This window comes from Rhinichthys klamathensis, unplaced genomic scaffold (genome assembly GCF_029890125.1).
Source record: "Rhinichthys klamathensis goyatoka isolate OS25496 unplaced genomic scaffold, OSU_Roscu_1.1 h1tg000800l_1, whole genome shotgun sequence".
Lineage (NCBI taxonomy): Eukaryota > Metazoa > Chordata > Actinopteri > Cypriniformes > Leuciscidae > Rhinichthys > Rhinichthys klamathensis.
In genome coordinates this window covers 419425-436214 of record NW_026607193.1, presented here as the reverse complement: position 1 = coordinate 436214, position 16790 = coordinate 419425, and the positions used below count along the sequence as shown (strand labels likewise).

Genomic DNA, 16790 nt, shown 5'->3' with positions numbered 1-16790 from the left:
GCCGCATACTGGATGTGTTTCCCTTTTCACACCATTCTTTGTAAACCCTAGAAATGGTTGTGCGTGAAAATCCCAGTAACTGAGCAGATTGTGAAATACTCAGACCGGCCCGTCTGGCACCAACAACCATGCCACGCTCAAAATTGCTTAAATCACCTTTCTTTCCCATTCTGACATTCAGTTTGGAGTTCAGGAGATTGTCTTGACCAGGACCACACCCCTAAATGCATTGAAGCAACTGCCATGTGATTGGTTGATTAGATAATTGCATTAATGAGAAATTGAACAGGTGTTCCTAATAATCCTTTAGGTGAGTGTATATATTATATATAGAGAGAGAGATAATACCTTGGTCCGGTGACTCCTTCTCCTGAGTCTTGGCTCCCTGCCTCACTTGGAGTTCCCACAGATTTGGCCGTGGGAGATACGGGTGCAGGAACTAAAGAAAGAGAAAAAGAGATCAACATACTTTCATCTGCATTATTGAAGATTCAGTTCATTAAAAGACATTTTTGCTCAATGTCTTTTAATGAACTGGTGTTTTGGTGATTTTTAGTGGATGTATGTAATACTACACACACACAAAAAAAAATTACAATAATTTAAAAAAAGGATTAATATCAACTAATTAGAAACAGAATTATTTTAAAATGGATATAGATATCCGTTAAATGATTATTAGTCTGAGCATCAAACATTTGACCAAGATTGTCAAAGTTCCTATTCCATTTGAACAATATTCTTAATTAAAATGACAAAGATACAGAAAATGTGAGTGCTTGATGAAATTGCAGACACCATCAAAACTACTGTGGTGCACTTCTGCCCCCTTGTGTTCAATCTATGAAGCACACTACAGGGGTTTCTTCATCTAGTGCACACTCATAGGAACTTGTGAAGTGCACATAGTCTTGCAGAGACAGATTTTGAGTATTTGGATGCAGTCACATTTAAATTTGTACAGCGTAATTTCCGGGCCGAAATGAAGTCATCTTCATAGGAATCTATGTGACAAAATTGGGGTCCCTTTAAATCTCTCTGACTCAGAATGTATAACAAAAAGAGAAAGAACACTTTCAAATATGTCCTATATCTCTGTGTTGCTACCTACTATTTCTATAAAGTCTAAACTATATATTTATTTGACCCAACCCTTTATTGATCTGTGCATAATAATAATAATACATTTTATTTATATAGGCGCCTTTCTGGACACTCAAGGTCACCTCACAAAACATGATTAAACAGAGCAATAAATATGAAAAGTTACAACTTTTGAACTTCTGATATAAAATCAGAGTACATGTGTGCATGTGTTATTTATATTAATTTTTCCTTTTATCCATGCAGATTTTAGAAATATTATTTTATATTGTGCAACTTATTAAGTTTTATTTATGTACTTATTTAGTCTTTATTTATTTATTTATTTTTTGGGGTGGGGGGGGGGGAGGGGGGGGTAAACTGGGGTAAGGGGTAAAAAAAACTAAAACCATGTCACTGTTAAAACTTCATATTTGAAAAAAAAAATCGATGTAATCTGGAATTTCACGTGATGGATGCATAAGACGAAACACATGGATTTAAGTTTGTTAAACTTTAAGCATGAATTTGCTGCGCTGAACAATATAAAGCGTCCGACTTTAGAAGTCACCTATGAGTAAGTGCTGCTTAATGCATTGTTAAACTACTGATAATGGATTTGCTTTGCCCGTAAAATGCCCGGCAAATTTCCGATAATGTGACTGCACTTGTAAGATAAATCGTGGCCTAATAATATACCAAAAATATGTTGTTATTATTATTGAACATTGGCAGGAGTCGTCGTTCAGAGTTTGATATCTTAGGACAGGTGAATCTGAAGGACATGCTGTGTGAAACTGACACACACACACACACACACACACACACGTACCCGCAGGTGTGTCTGACGTGATGCCCATACTCTGCAGAAGAGCATCCGCCTCTCTGCGCTTCTTCTCCAGGTCTGAGTCATCCTGCTGTGGGACGGCCACCTTCTTCAGCTCAGCCTGACACAAACAGACTCAATCAAACACTTCCTTCAAAAACTAACTTTCTATTGTTCCCAAAGAACAAAAAACCAGCAATCTGACTCTTCCGCCAGGAACCCTCCTACAGCATGTACTCAATTTTGACACAAATTGTAGTGTTGCCTGCATTCATCAAGCTCAACCCTGTTAAAGTTATAGTAAGATAAACATTTCTCTTTCTCTTATGGGAAATCTAAGTTGATCAATAACTGCAAACTAACACCATCCTTTTTTTACTCATGTAATGTGCCTGAAAATATGCAGATAGTGCTGAAGATTGTGGCGGATTCATCGCTTAAACAACATTGCTTTATATTACTATGACATATGTTAACCAGTGTAAATGTCGAGTATTGTTTCTATCGCAGTTATGCACAGTATGGTATAAAAGCCAGTGTTGTGCTAGTTACTAAGAAATAGTAACTAGTTACAGTTACTAGTTACTTCATTAAAAAAGTAACTCAATTACTTTGTTGATTACTTACACCAAAAAGTAATGCGTTACTGTTAAAAGTAACTTTTTAGTTACTTAAAAAAAAAACATTCTTTAATGTTCCCATTAATGCCCTTTTATGCGTTATGGTCTATACAAACACAAAAGTGACTTAAACAGAAAGTAATTTTTAAACACTATTTTTTTTTTTGTCAGACCTAATACGCCGAGTTTCGGTTCATTTATGAGACGAGCTCCAGTTCACGCGCCGGCGCCTCCATTTCGTGATTATCTATCGTCTGCTATATTTACTTCTTATTTATTAAATCCAGGCAATTGGTTGATGAAACATTGATTAAAATTAAGATACAATTAATACAAAACGAAATTCACTTTAAAGAAAGGTTTTGTGCTTTCTGTTTGATGTCTCTGCAAGTATTAAAGCATCTTTTAGTGCCGCTTTCAGAGCGCGTCGCGTCCGTAACATTGTTTTTTCCTCATAAATGCGAACACTAAAAATAAAATAAAATGAATATTTTGTTCTGTGGAGACTGAGAGCCAACCCTTCTTCATTCGGTGGGTAGCCTAGTAGTTTGCGCATTGCAATTCACATAATTACTAAACAATATTTATTTTAGGCCTATAAAATTCAGCCCGTATAAATGTGCATTTTCTAAGCTTAGAAAATGGACAAAATTCATTTGATTCTAATCATAATGTAACATTATTGTGAAATTGATTTATTTATAGGCTATTTGCTATTAGTATAGTAAAGCCTATGTTTTTATCCAACTAGGCTATGTGTGGGCCTTATGTAAAATACGGGACAAATCGCGTCCCTTATTGATTTGATACGGACTCGTCATTTTACTTGTAAATACGGGACAATTCCGTATTTTAAGGGACGAGTGGCAACCCTACCACCAACAATGCGTCGCTGCTGTAAACAGGCTCTAGGCTACACTTCAGCCAAAATTAATTAATTAAAAAAAGTAACGGACAACGCACCATATGGTAACGGTAACGGAGTTAATTTATTTAAAAAGTAATGCGTTACAGTATGAGTTACTGTCAAAAGTAACTGCCAAAAGTAACTGCGTTACAGTAACGCGTTACTGCCCAACACTAATAAAAGCATACTATGCACACTAAAGACAAGCTGTTTTACAGACACGTCTTACAGCAACAGACCTCTGGCATGTTGGGCAGCATTGAGCTGCATTCTTGTGTGTGAATGAATGTACATAAAGTGGAACTTATTCTGGTATATTAAAGGGATAATTCACCCAAAAATCAAAATTCTGTCATCATTTGCTCTCCCTCAAGTTGTTTCAAACCTGAATACATGTCTTTCTTCTGCAGAACACAAAAGAAGATATTTTGAAGAATGTCGGTAACCAGACAGTTGTTGGACCCCATTGACTTGCAGTGTTTTTTTCTCCATACTGTGGAAGTCAATGGGGTCCAACTGTCTGGCTACTGACATTCTTCAAAATATCTTCTTTTACGTTCAAGAGACGAGAGAAATGGTTTTGAACAACTTGAGGGAGAGCAAATGATGATTGTTGGGTGAACTATCCCTTTAATGCAAGTAAAAAGTCTGTACCTCTTTTTTCTTGCGTTCCTCCTCCTTTCTCTTCTTCTCCTCTCTAATCTGAGCCAAGCGTTGTTTCTTTCGCTCAAGCTCAGCCTTCAGCTCACTTTTATCTGACATGATGCTTCACAACACACACACACACACACAAAGAAAAGTTAATGTCAGGAAGCCAGAATATATGTCATGTTAAACAAGGTTTTTCTGTAAAAATAATGTGAGAAAAGGAAAAAAATAGACATTATCATACAACACATAAGGAATAACATGGAATTCGGGACTACAAGTAGTGGATCAAACAATTAGATATCTAATGCTCATGAATGCATAAAATATTAACAGATAAAATATGAGCTGCGACTATAATAGGCACACTATAAGCAGATTTCTCTGTTCTGTAATAATGTGCATTCAAAATTATTACATCTAAAATTATTTAGAGAGACAATGTCAAAAAGATAAGGAAAAAGAGCCAATCTCAGCCTTTTTTTTAATGATTTTTTTTAGTAGCTATATTTAACCTTTAGATAATTAAAAAAAATAGTTTGCATGTGTGTTTTTGTTGAGTATCATATTTGATCACATAAGGTTTTTTTTGGCTAATATAGTTTGATATAGTGAGAATATGAAGCTCATTCTCGAAGAGGAAAAAAACACTTAGATTTTATTCAGAGGCACAAACCAAGCAAAAAATTGAAATTTTCTGCTGTTACTGATATTGATATAGCCAACAAGTGAAATTCTGATTGTAATGCAAATCAATGAGATCTTTATAAGCAGGCTATTTACATAAAACGCATATTATATAAAGACTAGTCGATGTATAAATACATCTGCTATTAAAATAATGTCTTAGTAAGATCAAGATGATATTCCAATGCTTAGTTATGATCAAAGCTCTGTGGCTTTTATTGTGAGGGCAAAACATATAATGCAATGCAATACAATGATGATTGAGAGATGAACAAATAAATCCTCAAAAGCCTGATGTATCATATTTGATTCGCACATTGTAAAGAAATTTTGTATGGATAATCAAGCAAATGTTCATCTTCAATATTACTAACAACATAAATGTTATTCTTTTGTCTACTTCATAAAATCAATAAAGATTTCACAGCAAAAAGACATGCGTACAACAACCCGAGGCGGTTATACTTCATAAAAAGTATGAATTATCATGACATCAACTAGCCGTTAGGCTATATGTTAATGTAGAGGCTTTAGAAAGTGTATCAAATAGGCTTTAAAAAATTGACTGCTGGGTTACTGTAACACACAAGCTTGGGTGTGACTTATTTCTATGTACATCCTCAGCAAACACATAAGGCGCTGTCAGAGGGAAAGAAAGAGACATCCTTCCTTCACATAGTCTCGTCTCGGGCTCTTCAGACAGCTTTACAGGAGTCGTGTGTGTGTCTGTGATCTGACTCTCTCCACAGACCGCTCTGAATGACCACATTAAAACACGCACTTGAAACGGACTAGTTTACTCCAGTAACCAGGACAATTTCCACTGGAGACTCCAGGACTGCATGAGTCCTGATACAGAAGCATCACACCACAGCTCGTGATCTTAGGAGGAGTTTCACAGCACAATAAAACCACTGTTAAGCTCAACTCTTTAAGCATAGAGTCACACAACATTATTTTTTGTAATTTCAGCATAAGAGAACGCACTTCTTTCAACCAACTTCCTGTATGATCTAAGGTGGCAAAACATACTGATCTTTTCTCAGAATTATATTGTTCTTCTTCATTCTTGCGCAATGACTTTAACAGATGTTTTTGTGAATTTAAGTGAATATATTTAATAATGTATCCTCAAGTTCACACACGTTCATCACATTAACTATGAACATCTTTCCACTTACATCTGACAGAATCTCACAACACCTTTTGGATTTTAAACATCTAATGTTTTAAATGACACTGCCTTTGAATGTGTTTATACAATAAAATGCATTTCCATTTATGCATTAACTATATTAATGCATAATAATTAACTGTCCAAGTCTAACATTATCAGCATTTTCAGAGTTATAGCAAAGAGAGCAGAGACACAGATCGATCATTCAGCAACTCGTGGGATCTTAATATGCATTGATAATGATAATAATATCATTGTTTGTTTAGGCACTACAAAACTGAAAGTCCAATCATCTATATCAAGTCTGTGTACACTTCTCTGATTCTGAGAGCACATAAACATTTACTGTAATCCATTTTAAAGCGGATTTATCTAACGTTACTTTCAGTAATCCGAATGAGATTAACTTCTGCCTTGTTCTCACAGCAACTAACGTTAAACAACAGCCATACAGACTAACAGCATGCATTATATATATATATATATATATATATATATATATATATATATATATATATATATATATATATATATATATATATATATATATATATATATATATAAACAAAACAGGACTTTAATGTGTGTTACTGCCATCTGATTCACAGTAGCAGCCCCAGTAAAAACCTAGCGCTGGACTACACCCAACATATTAAAAGTGACATACTGAAGGATAAACAGTTGACTTGTATTATAAACATACTACTGAAATGTTTTCTCTTATCTGAAAGCATGTTGTGAATGTGAACAGACCTGATGGAGTTTATTGCCTGCAGAAAGCGATGCTTTTGTTGCACTGATCAGTTTCCGGGTGCGCGGATGTGGAGGAGGCGCGACTGACGGGTGCCGGAGAGGATCAAAATAACCGAATGTCAAAACGCTAAAATTCTCCATTAAAAGAAACCAGCAAACATGACACAGTTATTGCTTTTTGTTAACTTATTGCTATATTTTACAGTTATTAGCCTACCCTCTGGGGGCATACCATGTAGGTTATTTGTACTTTAGTGTTTGCAAAAGGTGTGAACATATTTATACTTTTATTTAATTTTACATTTCAATTTATTTTTTTATAAATCCCAATATGTGTGTGGAAAATTGCGACATTGCAACGTTTATACATCAGGCCTCTGGTCCCTGGACTGGAAACCATTGGCTTAGTGCTTGAAATGTCTGGTTTGAGTCCAGCAGGGAAGAACACAGAGTCTAGTAGGCTACTATACATTCCACCTGACCGTTTTATTGTGCCATTGCAGCAAGAAGCAGAAGATAGAGATGCAGAAGATAGCCTAATGTGTGTGTTTGTTTTGTTTTGTTTTTCAAAGAACAAGAAAATACAAAATGCTTAAAAACAGGACAAATATTAAACTACACAAATGTACACATAGGCCTGGCTATATGTATAGCAATCAAACAAATATTAAACATATGAAAAGATAACACCTGAAAAATCTAACCTATGTCTTCAGGGTTGCTTAAAAATGACAGGCAGGTGTGTGTTTGATTAGGGTTGGACTCCAGTATCATTCCTATCCCTGATCTATATGTAAGTGTTTACAAATCTAACAGAATGCTGTAGTGATTGGTAGATGTACAGAGGTGTGCACAAACCAATGTGCACAACCAAATTTTTCGACTTTCTCAGTTTGTGTAAATCCACTTGGGGTTCAGAGTATTTTCTCCTCCCTCCCTCCACACACGGCTCTCACAGAGCAGGACACAAATAGAGGACACAAATAATTACATTTATTTGCTTTACATTGAACTCTCAGTATTTGTTCACCTGTTTCTCATGGTTTCTCAATAGAATTCATTAAAGCAATTAATGTAAATTATCTCTAACGTCATAGCCGCATAGTTTTAATAGGGGGCACATTGTTACACAGTGTTACATGCTCCATCTGCGTAACAGGGATTTTAACCTGGCTAGTGTCTTCTGCTAGTTAGCTAAGCATTAAAGAAGTATCTAAACTTTTAAATAACAGATCGGAGATTAAAATAAAACATTGTCTTGTTTTAAATAACACTTGACTTAACTTCAGTAAGTTGGTAGTAAAGAAATTGCTGAAGATTTCTGAAGATTTTTCTTTAGTGCTGACAACTAGTAAATAAATACACTAAGTTTCGTCATGCTAGCATGTGGATACGTTTAAACCATGTGTAGCCCAGCTTTAGGTTGTGTCCCGGTCACCCCTATTTAGGACTAATGACCAAATGAGTTTAAATAGGCAAAAAAATATTAATAACTTTAATACATTTATCTTACATTATTATTGATCACTCTGTTATTTGTTGTTTCTGCTTTATTTTGTCCATATTAATTTGCACCCGCTCTTAGAACATTATTCTAATGAGAAATTTTTACTTTGTTACTTTACGTGTTGAAATACTTGACGTGATAATTTACTAAACACCATAATAATATCTCACTGTTCCCGATTTATCATGCAACTCAAAGCCACATTGCAGTAATATTTACAGTCAGCTCTCTGTAATCTATAGTGTTAGATCGCACAGTTTTACTGCTGTCCCATTTATAACCCCAAACCCAGGATAGAGCGGATGAGTGAATGTGGTCTGGACTCTGTGGATGAGGGTCATTGTGTGGGAGACGCTGTAGAAGGACAGAGTTCCTGCACTGTGATCCACATACACTCCTATCCTACAGCCGCTGAAGGGTACAACGAGCTCAGTATGACTGTCATTGTGAATGAATGAGCATCTGGAGGTAGAGCAGATCAAACTCCAGGACTGATCATTATATCCGAACACACACTCATCTCTCTGTCCCTTCCTGTTGATGTACATATAAGACACTGATACACCCACAAATCCACTCCCACTCCACTCAAGCTCCCAGTAACAGCGTCCACACGCACTCTCTCTGCACAACACCTGAGGATAATAATGAAATCTGTCTGGATGATCAGGATATTGCTGGACACTGGCAGTGAAAGTCACGACTCTGTTCCCCTCGGACAGTTGGAGGTGTTTATTCGCTGTGTTTGGGTCTAGAGTGAACTGACTGGAATCTGATGGAGATAAAACACAAAATAATTTATTCATCCACACCATTTTGGTGTGTCAATAGCTATGTTTTCATCCCTCTTATTTTTAAGCACATTTTCTGATATGACATAAAAAAAACGCTCGATGCAAACGCCAAGATGCGCATAAATTTAAAAAAATATGCATTAAAAACGTAGGCGCTCAATTGAGGCTGATCATTTTTTTATCCGATAAGAAAACATGCACATAATAAACTACAATGGAAACACATTTACTGAATAAGTTCCTTGATGTCCATCAAAAAAGACAGGTGACTTTGCGGAATGGGACGGCATAACTGGACCAATCAGCGGACCGATCTCGTTGCACAGCATCTGAAAGCACCTGAGCCAAAGTCTGTCGTCAAAGTGGTTCGGTATAACTACCTCCCAGAACTGTCTCACACAACTAAGTTTGAAAACAGCAGGCATTCTCCTCCGAAAGCAAGATAAAGCACTAGAAAGGCCCGCAGAAAGGCAAGGTCCGACCATGTGCTGAAGGTGCGGCGACAGATCGGTGCGATGGTCACCCTATCTCGGGACTCTGCCGTGTAGCCAGTGCTGAAGGGGTCTCATATGCATCAATGCGGATGCCATATGCCCCAGGAGCCTCTGAAATTGTTTCAGTTGAACCACTGTCCTGCTCTTGAATAAATTCAGGCAGGTCAGCACAGTCTGAGCGTGCTTGTTCGTGAGATACAGAGAAAAGAGATACTCTGCCCAGGGGAGAGTTTGCTCTTTTCCCAGTTGACCCAAAGCCCCAGATTGCCCACCGCCTTTCTTGGGGAGGATGAAGTACGGTCTGTAAAACCCTGACTTGATCTCAGCTGGAGGGACCAGCTATAGCGTGTCCTTCGCCAGCAGGACCGGGGCATCTTTGTTTGCCACTGAGAAACATGAAGCCTCAGAACCTGAGGGGACGCCGGGAGAACTGAATCGCATAACGACCTCTCAGAAGGTTTAGCGGTAGCTGAAATGGGCTGTCGCATTTCTTCTTGGGCCGCACCGGAGCAGATTTACACGCCTTTGGTGATGGGCAGGTGAAGGGGCAGCCCTCGGCGGTCGGTCTGGTCTGGTGCTTGATCGCCTCCGTCTGCTTCTGTACTGCCGAGAACTGCTGGCCAATGTCCTCAACAGTGTCGCCGAAGAGGCCAACCTTGAAGATGGGGGCGTTGAGAAAGCGAACACTGTTGGCTTCCTTCATCTCAGCCCAATTCAGCCAGAGATGGCGTTCCTGGACCACCAATGTAGACATTGTCTGGCCGAGGGTCCGCACCGTGTTTTTTATCGCCCTGAGGGCGAGGTCAGTCACAATGCGCAGTTCCTGCATCAATACCGGCTCAGAACTACCATCATGCTAGCCTGGCAAGCCAGACCTACATCAAGATGTTAGGTCTGGGAACTCACAATTGGCATACCTCAATCCGAGGGGCGGGATAAATGGTTGTCTTTCAATATCCCTCGGCACGCAATATGATAGCGCTACAACCAACCAGAGCAACGAACGGCTGTGGCTGAGTGAGTCCCATGCGTTTTTCCACCAGTGAACCAGCTAGTTGGTATATTAAACTTTTGCCGTATCCGGTCGTCAAAACTCTGAACACATCTTCCTTTTTTAGGAATGACTTAAGTGACGTTCTCTTAACTCCAAGTCATCCAGAGTCGCGGGCAAAGCCGATTCGAAAAACTGCTGTTCACCAGCAGCATCTTCTTTGTTTTCAAGCAGAGGGAAATCCCCTATGGAAATCACGCGGAACCGTCACAACTCTGCCGTCATTATGTTAAGCCCGCCCACCAACTCTACACGATCTGATTGGCCGGACCAGTTTTTGTTTTTTCCAGCTTAAAAGTCTATGGAGAGTTGCTAGACCACACTTAGCTGCAAAATAATTTTTGCTGCCGCTAGGGTGCGTCTAGATTTCTAGGCTACCATCATGCAGCTCTTCTAGTGCTTTGGTCTGATGGACTTGCAGAAAGGCCAAAGCATGCATCCAATTTTGTCCATAAGCTAAAGTCACAACTTTGGATGGAAACAGTCACTGAGAAATCCCTACCACTAATGCAAAGACAAGCGGAGAGTAAACAAACAGTAAAAGGCATATTACTGTTGGACTGAAATACCACAAATGTGCCTCAGAATATTTGAAATCACAAAAATATCTGTATTGTGAGGACATCCCAATTGTCTTTGTAATTCAAATGGCTTGATACACATACTTAATAATATTTTAATGTAAATGTATTCATTGTGTCTTACATTGCAGGAACTCCTCCCTGATCTTGGGTTCATTGGTGGGAATGATTTCAATGTATGTTACTAAAAAACGAAACAGACATAGTTAATTTAGCTCCCATTAAAAAGTTCTTAATATTTATGATGTCTAAGAGTTAATAAATGTCCGCTACTTTACCTCTGCCCGATATCTTGTCTATCTCCTCTCTACATAAATCCTGCAGTTTTTCTTTCAGTTGAAAGGCAGACTTTCCCACATCATCAAAAGCGAGGAGAGAGCTGACAGTGATCCGGGGTACATCTGTAGATTCAGGAGGTTCAGAGAGAGACTGGAAACTCTACAGGCAGGTACAAAGACAAAAACCTTCATGAACAGATATTTACTCTGCTTGTTGATTCAAATCATCTTGAGTGACTTGTGTATACTTGAACTACCAGTTTGATATTATAGATGCTTTATTTACAACAGTTGTGTCTCGTATCGTTTTCATGGTGTTCTACTGGGCTCTTCAGGTCTAGTCTAGCACTTCTGTTCTAGTCATTTCCATAGATCTTAGAAATCCAATCAGTTTAAATGGAATACGATGTAAATGTTACACCCCTCTTTCAAGTCTTTGGGACTTTTTATGCTTTTTATCATCCATCAGGTGAAAATCCTAATGGTTAAGAAAAGTAATAGTGTCACCTTTTCTCAAAAAGCCACATGATTTTATGCATCATATATGTCTGTAGCACAAACAGTGCATGATGTTTAGTTAAGCACTAAAGTTTAAAACTTAACAGTTTTTCAGCTGTGTGAGTATACCAAACCCCACCAATTAAATAGAAATTAAAATGAAAAAGTCTCTAATGGGAAGGTGTTTCTAAAACTACTGTCCTGTATTCCAGATCTCTGCTACCTTGCGGAAACTATGTGTGCGAGAAAGCAGCCCCAGCTCAGCATCTCTCCTCCTGAGATCATCAATCTCCTGCTCCAGTTGCTCCACGAATCCTTCAGCTCGACTCACTGCGGCCTTTTCCTGATCTCTGATCCGCTGCACCACCTTAGAGCAGATTATGTCAATGTTGCCGAACAGCTCAAGGAAGATCCTCACGCTGTCCCCCACCGCTGTCTCTGCAGAGCGCTGTATAGGACACACGACACACATCCCAATCGGTCACCATGATTTTGCCAAGTAAGACATGGTCCTGGATCAACATATTTTGTTGATCCTGGATCAACATTCCTGTCCCTAAATGTAGTCCTTACCCAGTCCCTACCCCCAAACCTAACCCTACCCATAACTTTTCCCTAAAATCAGAGGGTAATGAAAGGTGAATAACACTGATGTTTAAGTACTTCACCCTGGTTCTAAGCCTAAACTTGACATAAACTGTAAACTTGTCCCTCAAATCTGATTAGTTGATTCGAAAGTAAGATGTTGATCCAGGAACATGTGGTACTTGGTGAAATCACGTTCACCCATCACAATCAGCTCTTTCTGTTCCCGCATACACGGCCTGTGTATCACAATAGGCTGAACTGTTCTCTAAACTCACCTTATGAGACTCCATAGCCCCTCTCAACTCCTCGAGATCTTTCTCTCTCTGCTGGATTCTCTGCTGGAACTCACTCTGTCGCTCTTTTAAAATCGTCTGGATACAAAAACAAGTAAAACTGCAATTGTCAGAGTAGCATGTGTATAAATGACTACATCCAATATTGGATACATAAATTCATTTGATTTTATGTGAATGTGGTTTGCAACCTATAAAGTGTGAGAGGGTCATGAAGCAAAGATCGATTTTTGACAGTAAGAGTTAAGACACACCAGATGTTTTTTTCCTGGCGTTTTCTTTCCTTTCTTCTTGCTTTTTTTTCCAGTACAGATGTCAGACTCCACATCTTTGGGTCGAGCAGAAACAGCAGCTTGGAGTTTCGTCTTCTTCAGTTGCTCCACCACTTCAGCCAGCATGGTGTTTTTATTTAACGCAGGTCTTGAAGTGAAGGTCTGTCTGCATTGAGGACAGCTGTAGACTCCCTTCTCATCCTCCTGATCCCAACAGCATGTAATACAGATCTTACAGTAACTGTGTCCACAGGGAATGGCCACCGGATCATTCAGTAGATCCAGACACACTGGACAGCTGAACTGCTCCTGAGAAAAACTGGCTTCTGCCATTTCACTGCATTTACACACAGACAGTGAAAGATAACAGCTTAGTAAGTTTCATTTTCTCTGAACAGCTGAAACGGTTTCCTGGTTCTGTTTAAGAAACGTGTGCAAAAACTAACCTTAACCCTTAAACACCCTCGCAGAAGACATTCTGCATTTTTACATTTACAAGAAACAAAGAAAGATAGAAAAACACATCATTTAGTATGATTTATGAGCTGTTTTTCTCGTGGGGCTCCACCGAATGTCCCAGCAATGTCAAAAATGTCCGATTTTACTAACTTTGTGAGGACATTAGGACCTCACGGTGTATGTAGGTAAAACAAGTTCACTGAGGGACGGTCATAGTGCATGACAATTATAAACAGAAATCATTCATTCCAAAATATCTGTAGCATTAAAAAAACAGAATGTAATGGTGTGAATAAAAGGGATAGTTCACCCAAAAATGAAAATTCTTCATGTTGTTCAAGTAACTGAATGTCTGTGACATAACGCCCCCTCCCAGAAGGTGCGACCTTGTGCCGTAACAAAAAACAAACCGATGAGGGAGGTGGCTTTTGGAGGAGTTGGCGAAGGACTGGTGTGAGCAGGCAGCAGAAACCAAGGAGGAGAAGATGGAGGTAGTAGCAGCCATGGTGGAGATGATGAAGGAGTGGCCAGGTGGTGTTGACCCAGAGCTCAGCCGGGATGGCGGTCCACGACGGAGTGAGGAGCCACCATCATCAAGTCGTGATGGTGACTTGGCTGACTTGAATCCAATGGAAGTGGAGCCCTAAATGCAGACAGAAAGCAGAGAGAGTGATGGGACGCCAACGACCTTGGCGGCCGCGATGGAGCCTCAGCGACGACCACTGGGGAATGGCTGGAGAAACCATCAGACTGTCCCCGATCACTGGACACAACAGAGGACACTTTAAAGCAGACGGGGGAAGAGATGTGCGTCAAAGGGTTTAAAGCTGAAGTGTGTGATTTCCACGTCACCAGACGTGGAAATGTTTTTCAATACACCACCTGTCTGCCATTGTTAGGACAAACAGATAATCCCACCCCTATCTCAAAACCCCAACATGTTATATTTGACCCTGTCTGGCTCCTCAAAATAAAATAAAAAGATTGTAATTTCGTTTGTTGCCAGTGGTGCTGCAGAAATGACACACTTCCCCTGTAACAAGACAGCAGGAATCAGCACAAATACAACATTAATGGCATGTGATGAAGGAAAGAGATTACACTGTTTCTTCAAATCATCATATTAAAATGATGATTTTTACGCCATATTTGATCAAATAAAATCAAAAGAATCCCAACTCCTTTCAGGCCAAAACAAATATCTTCAAGAAAATGATCAGTGTCGAATGAGGACGAGCTGGTGTGATCAAGGGCAGGGGTGGAGCCTGTGGGAGGCTGGAGCTTGCAGGAGCCGAAGGGGTGGAGGGCGGACGGGTGGGGGTGCATCAGGTGGAGCTGATGGTCCGAGGGAGCCCAGCAAGGCCGAATGGCTGATTGTCCCCACTGGAGTCGAGGGAGGAAGGAGCACAGGAGCAGGAGTAAGGATTAAGGACGACGGGTCAAGGTGGGACAGAGCTCTCCGGGGCTGGAGGCGGATCCGGAGGAACTGGCTCCCAGCGGGTCCGAGGTGTAACCACGCCACTGGGAGGAGGTAGAGGTGACACTGAGGGACCGATGGGAAAGATGACGACTGGGTGGCAGGAGTGGCTGAGGAGGACTGAGGATGAGAATGAAGAACAGCACAAAACCCAACAAAAAACAAAGCATTTTTAATAGCAGTCTGAAGAGTTGGTGGAAGAGTGCGGCTTGGCAGGGATAGCAGGACTGAAGAAGACGATACACATTCTGGTAAGATCATGGGCCACAAGGAAGCCATCTCTCCACACTCCTATAAACTGTCCATTAAAGGCCCACTGAAGCGCACAGCTTTGTATGATGCGTTGACGTAATTCCCACTGAAACAGGAAGCTAAGGCGGGACATATTGAATGGCTCCTCCCCCTTTTCAAATAGCCAATAGCGTTTAGTTTACCTCACAGACTGCAAGTCGTACTTGACCGCACGATTGAAGCAAATCCGAGCACGGATGATATGTTGGATTCAATAGTAGATTCTACCCATTTCATTCTTCACCCACGTACAGTTGGAAAACAGAATAAAACTTGAGCGTTTGAGCAAACGAACACACATCTCGAACCCATATTGCTCTGTGACATGTCAACACCGGTTGCTTTGGCCAGTTTATATCATAGGGGGCGCAGCTTTAGATTCTAGAGAGCATTTGATTGGTCAGAAGATGTGATGAGAAGTTAAAGTCCACGTGATGTCATAAAAATCCCTGATCCATTATAGAGGAAGTGAGAGACTGTAAGTTTTGAATGCTTATATCTCCTAAATGCAAATTTTGTCATTGTCAAACGGCGAGAAGGCAGAACTGCAGCGTAAACTCCATTAAATTATGGCCACTTAGGGCCAAAGCAGCAAACTGTGCTGCAATATCCATTTGTGGTCCGGTCTTCTGTCAGCAACGGCTGTGGTAAAGCACACGGAGAGGAAGATTCAGGCAAACACTCCAAAGACAAATCCAAGACAGTTAATCAAAGTAAACACAACCTTAACACAAACGAGACCGGACAAAGGACAATTGAAAAGACTGCAACTAAAATTCAAGGCAAATGAGGGTAATAATGACCAACACCTGTGATCATTCATAATCTCCATGACAACTTATAAGTGGCGGGAATTACTGTTCAAAGGAAATCGGGAAACTAATGAAAACTAAAAGTTAATGAAAATTAAACTAGGACAAAAATAACTGAATGTCTGTGACAGTAATTCTATACATTTGTACTTTTGTTGATAAACCTAAAAATAATAATATTAATAATAAATTCTTGTAAACGCGGAAAAAAACACACAACTTTCGCACATTCTGATTGACAGATTGTTGATGTTAATGTTATTTCAACAAACAATTTGCTTCATACACTCATCACCGTTATGGTAAATGTTATCATTCAACTGAACTGGGCACATGCATCTTAGAGAGAGTTTACACGACACCTTTTTCAACAAAAAACTGAACTTTTTATGCGTTCCGGCCATTCATTTACACGACAACATCGTTTTGGGGGCCTGAAAACACAAACTTTTGAAAACAGGTTTCAAAATGCAAGCTTTTGAAAACGATAGGCTACGATAATCGTCTATTTGTAAACGACAAAAACTTGAATTTGTGAAAACAGTGACATGTTCAGTCTATCGTGTTTTTTTTTTTGTGTGTTTTTTTTACAAAGTAACATCGCCAACTGGCCTGACAGCAGAATACCTATACAGCGTTTTCAAGGATCCGTGGGAACAAGGATCATTTTGACATTTTAGTACATCATTGTCGT

General features: G+C 39.6%; 2 protein-coding genes across 3 annotated transcripts in view; both read right to left on the bottom strand.

The window, feature by feature from the left end:
* Positions 1-6790, bottom strand: part of dync1i2a (dynein, cytoplasmic 1, intermediate chain 2a) — a 53620-nt gene extending 46830 nt beyond the window's left edge. For both annotated transcript variants that reach the window (XM_056243490.1, XM_056243491.1), the window contains exons 1-4: positions 6702-6790; positions 4091-4202; positions 1916-2030; positions 349-439 (exon numbers count right to left, since the gene is read on the bottom strand). In XM_056243490.1, the coding sequence (XP_056099465.1) occupies positions 349-439; positions 1916-2030; positions 4091-4198 (314 nt within the window). In that variant the 5' untranslated portion in view covers positions 4199-4202; positions 6702-6790. The remainder of the gene's footprint in view (positions 1-348; positions 440-1915; positions 2031-4090; positions 4203-6701) is intronic.
* A 1550-nt stretch (positions 6791-8340) lies between these two features.
* On the bottom strand, positions 8341-13756 carry LOC130078033 (tripartite motif-containing protein 16-like protein). Its single transcript, XM_056243492.1, has 6 exons — positions 13040-13756; positions 12768-12863; positions 12128-12352; positions 11407-11566; positions 11253-11312; positions 8341-8980 (listed from the first exon to the last, which is right to left on the bottom strand). Exons 1-6 carry the CDS (start codon positions 13388-13390, stop codon positions 8445-8447), a joined length of 1428 nt encoding a protein of 475 aa, XP_056099467.1. The 5' UTR covers positions 13391-13756; the 3' UTR covers positions 8341-8444.
* Between the last annotated feature and the right edge of the window lie 3034 nt (positions 13757-16790).

Coding starts and splice junctions, on each gene's coding strand:
- LOC130078033 (XM_056243492.1), bottom strand. CDS start 13,390: ATGGCAGAAGCCAGTTTTTCTCAGGAGCAGTTCAGCTGTCCAGTGTGT. Junction 12,864..13,039: donor CGCCAGGAAAAAAACATCTG/GTGTGTCTTAAC, acceptor TTTTGTATCCAG/ACGATTTTAAAAGAGCGACA. Junction 12,353..12,767: donor GGGCTATGGAGTCTCATAAG/GTGAGTTTAGAG, acceptor TGTCCTATACAG/CGCTCTGCAGAGACAGCGGT.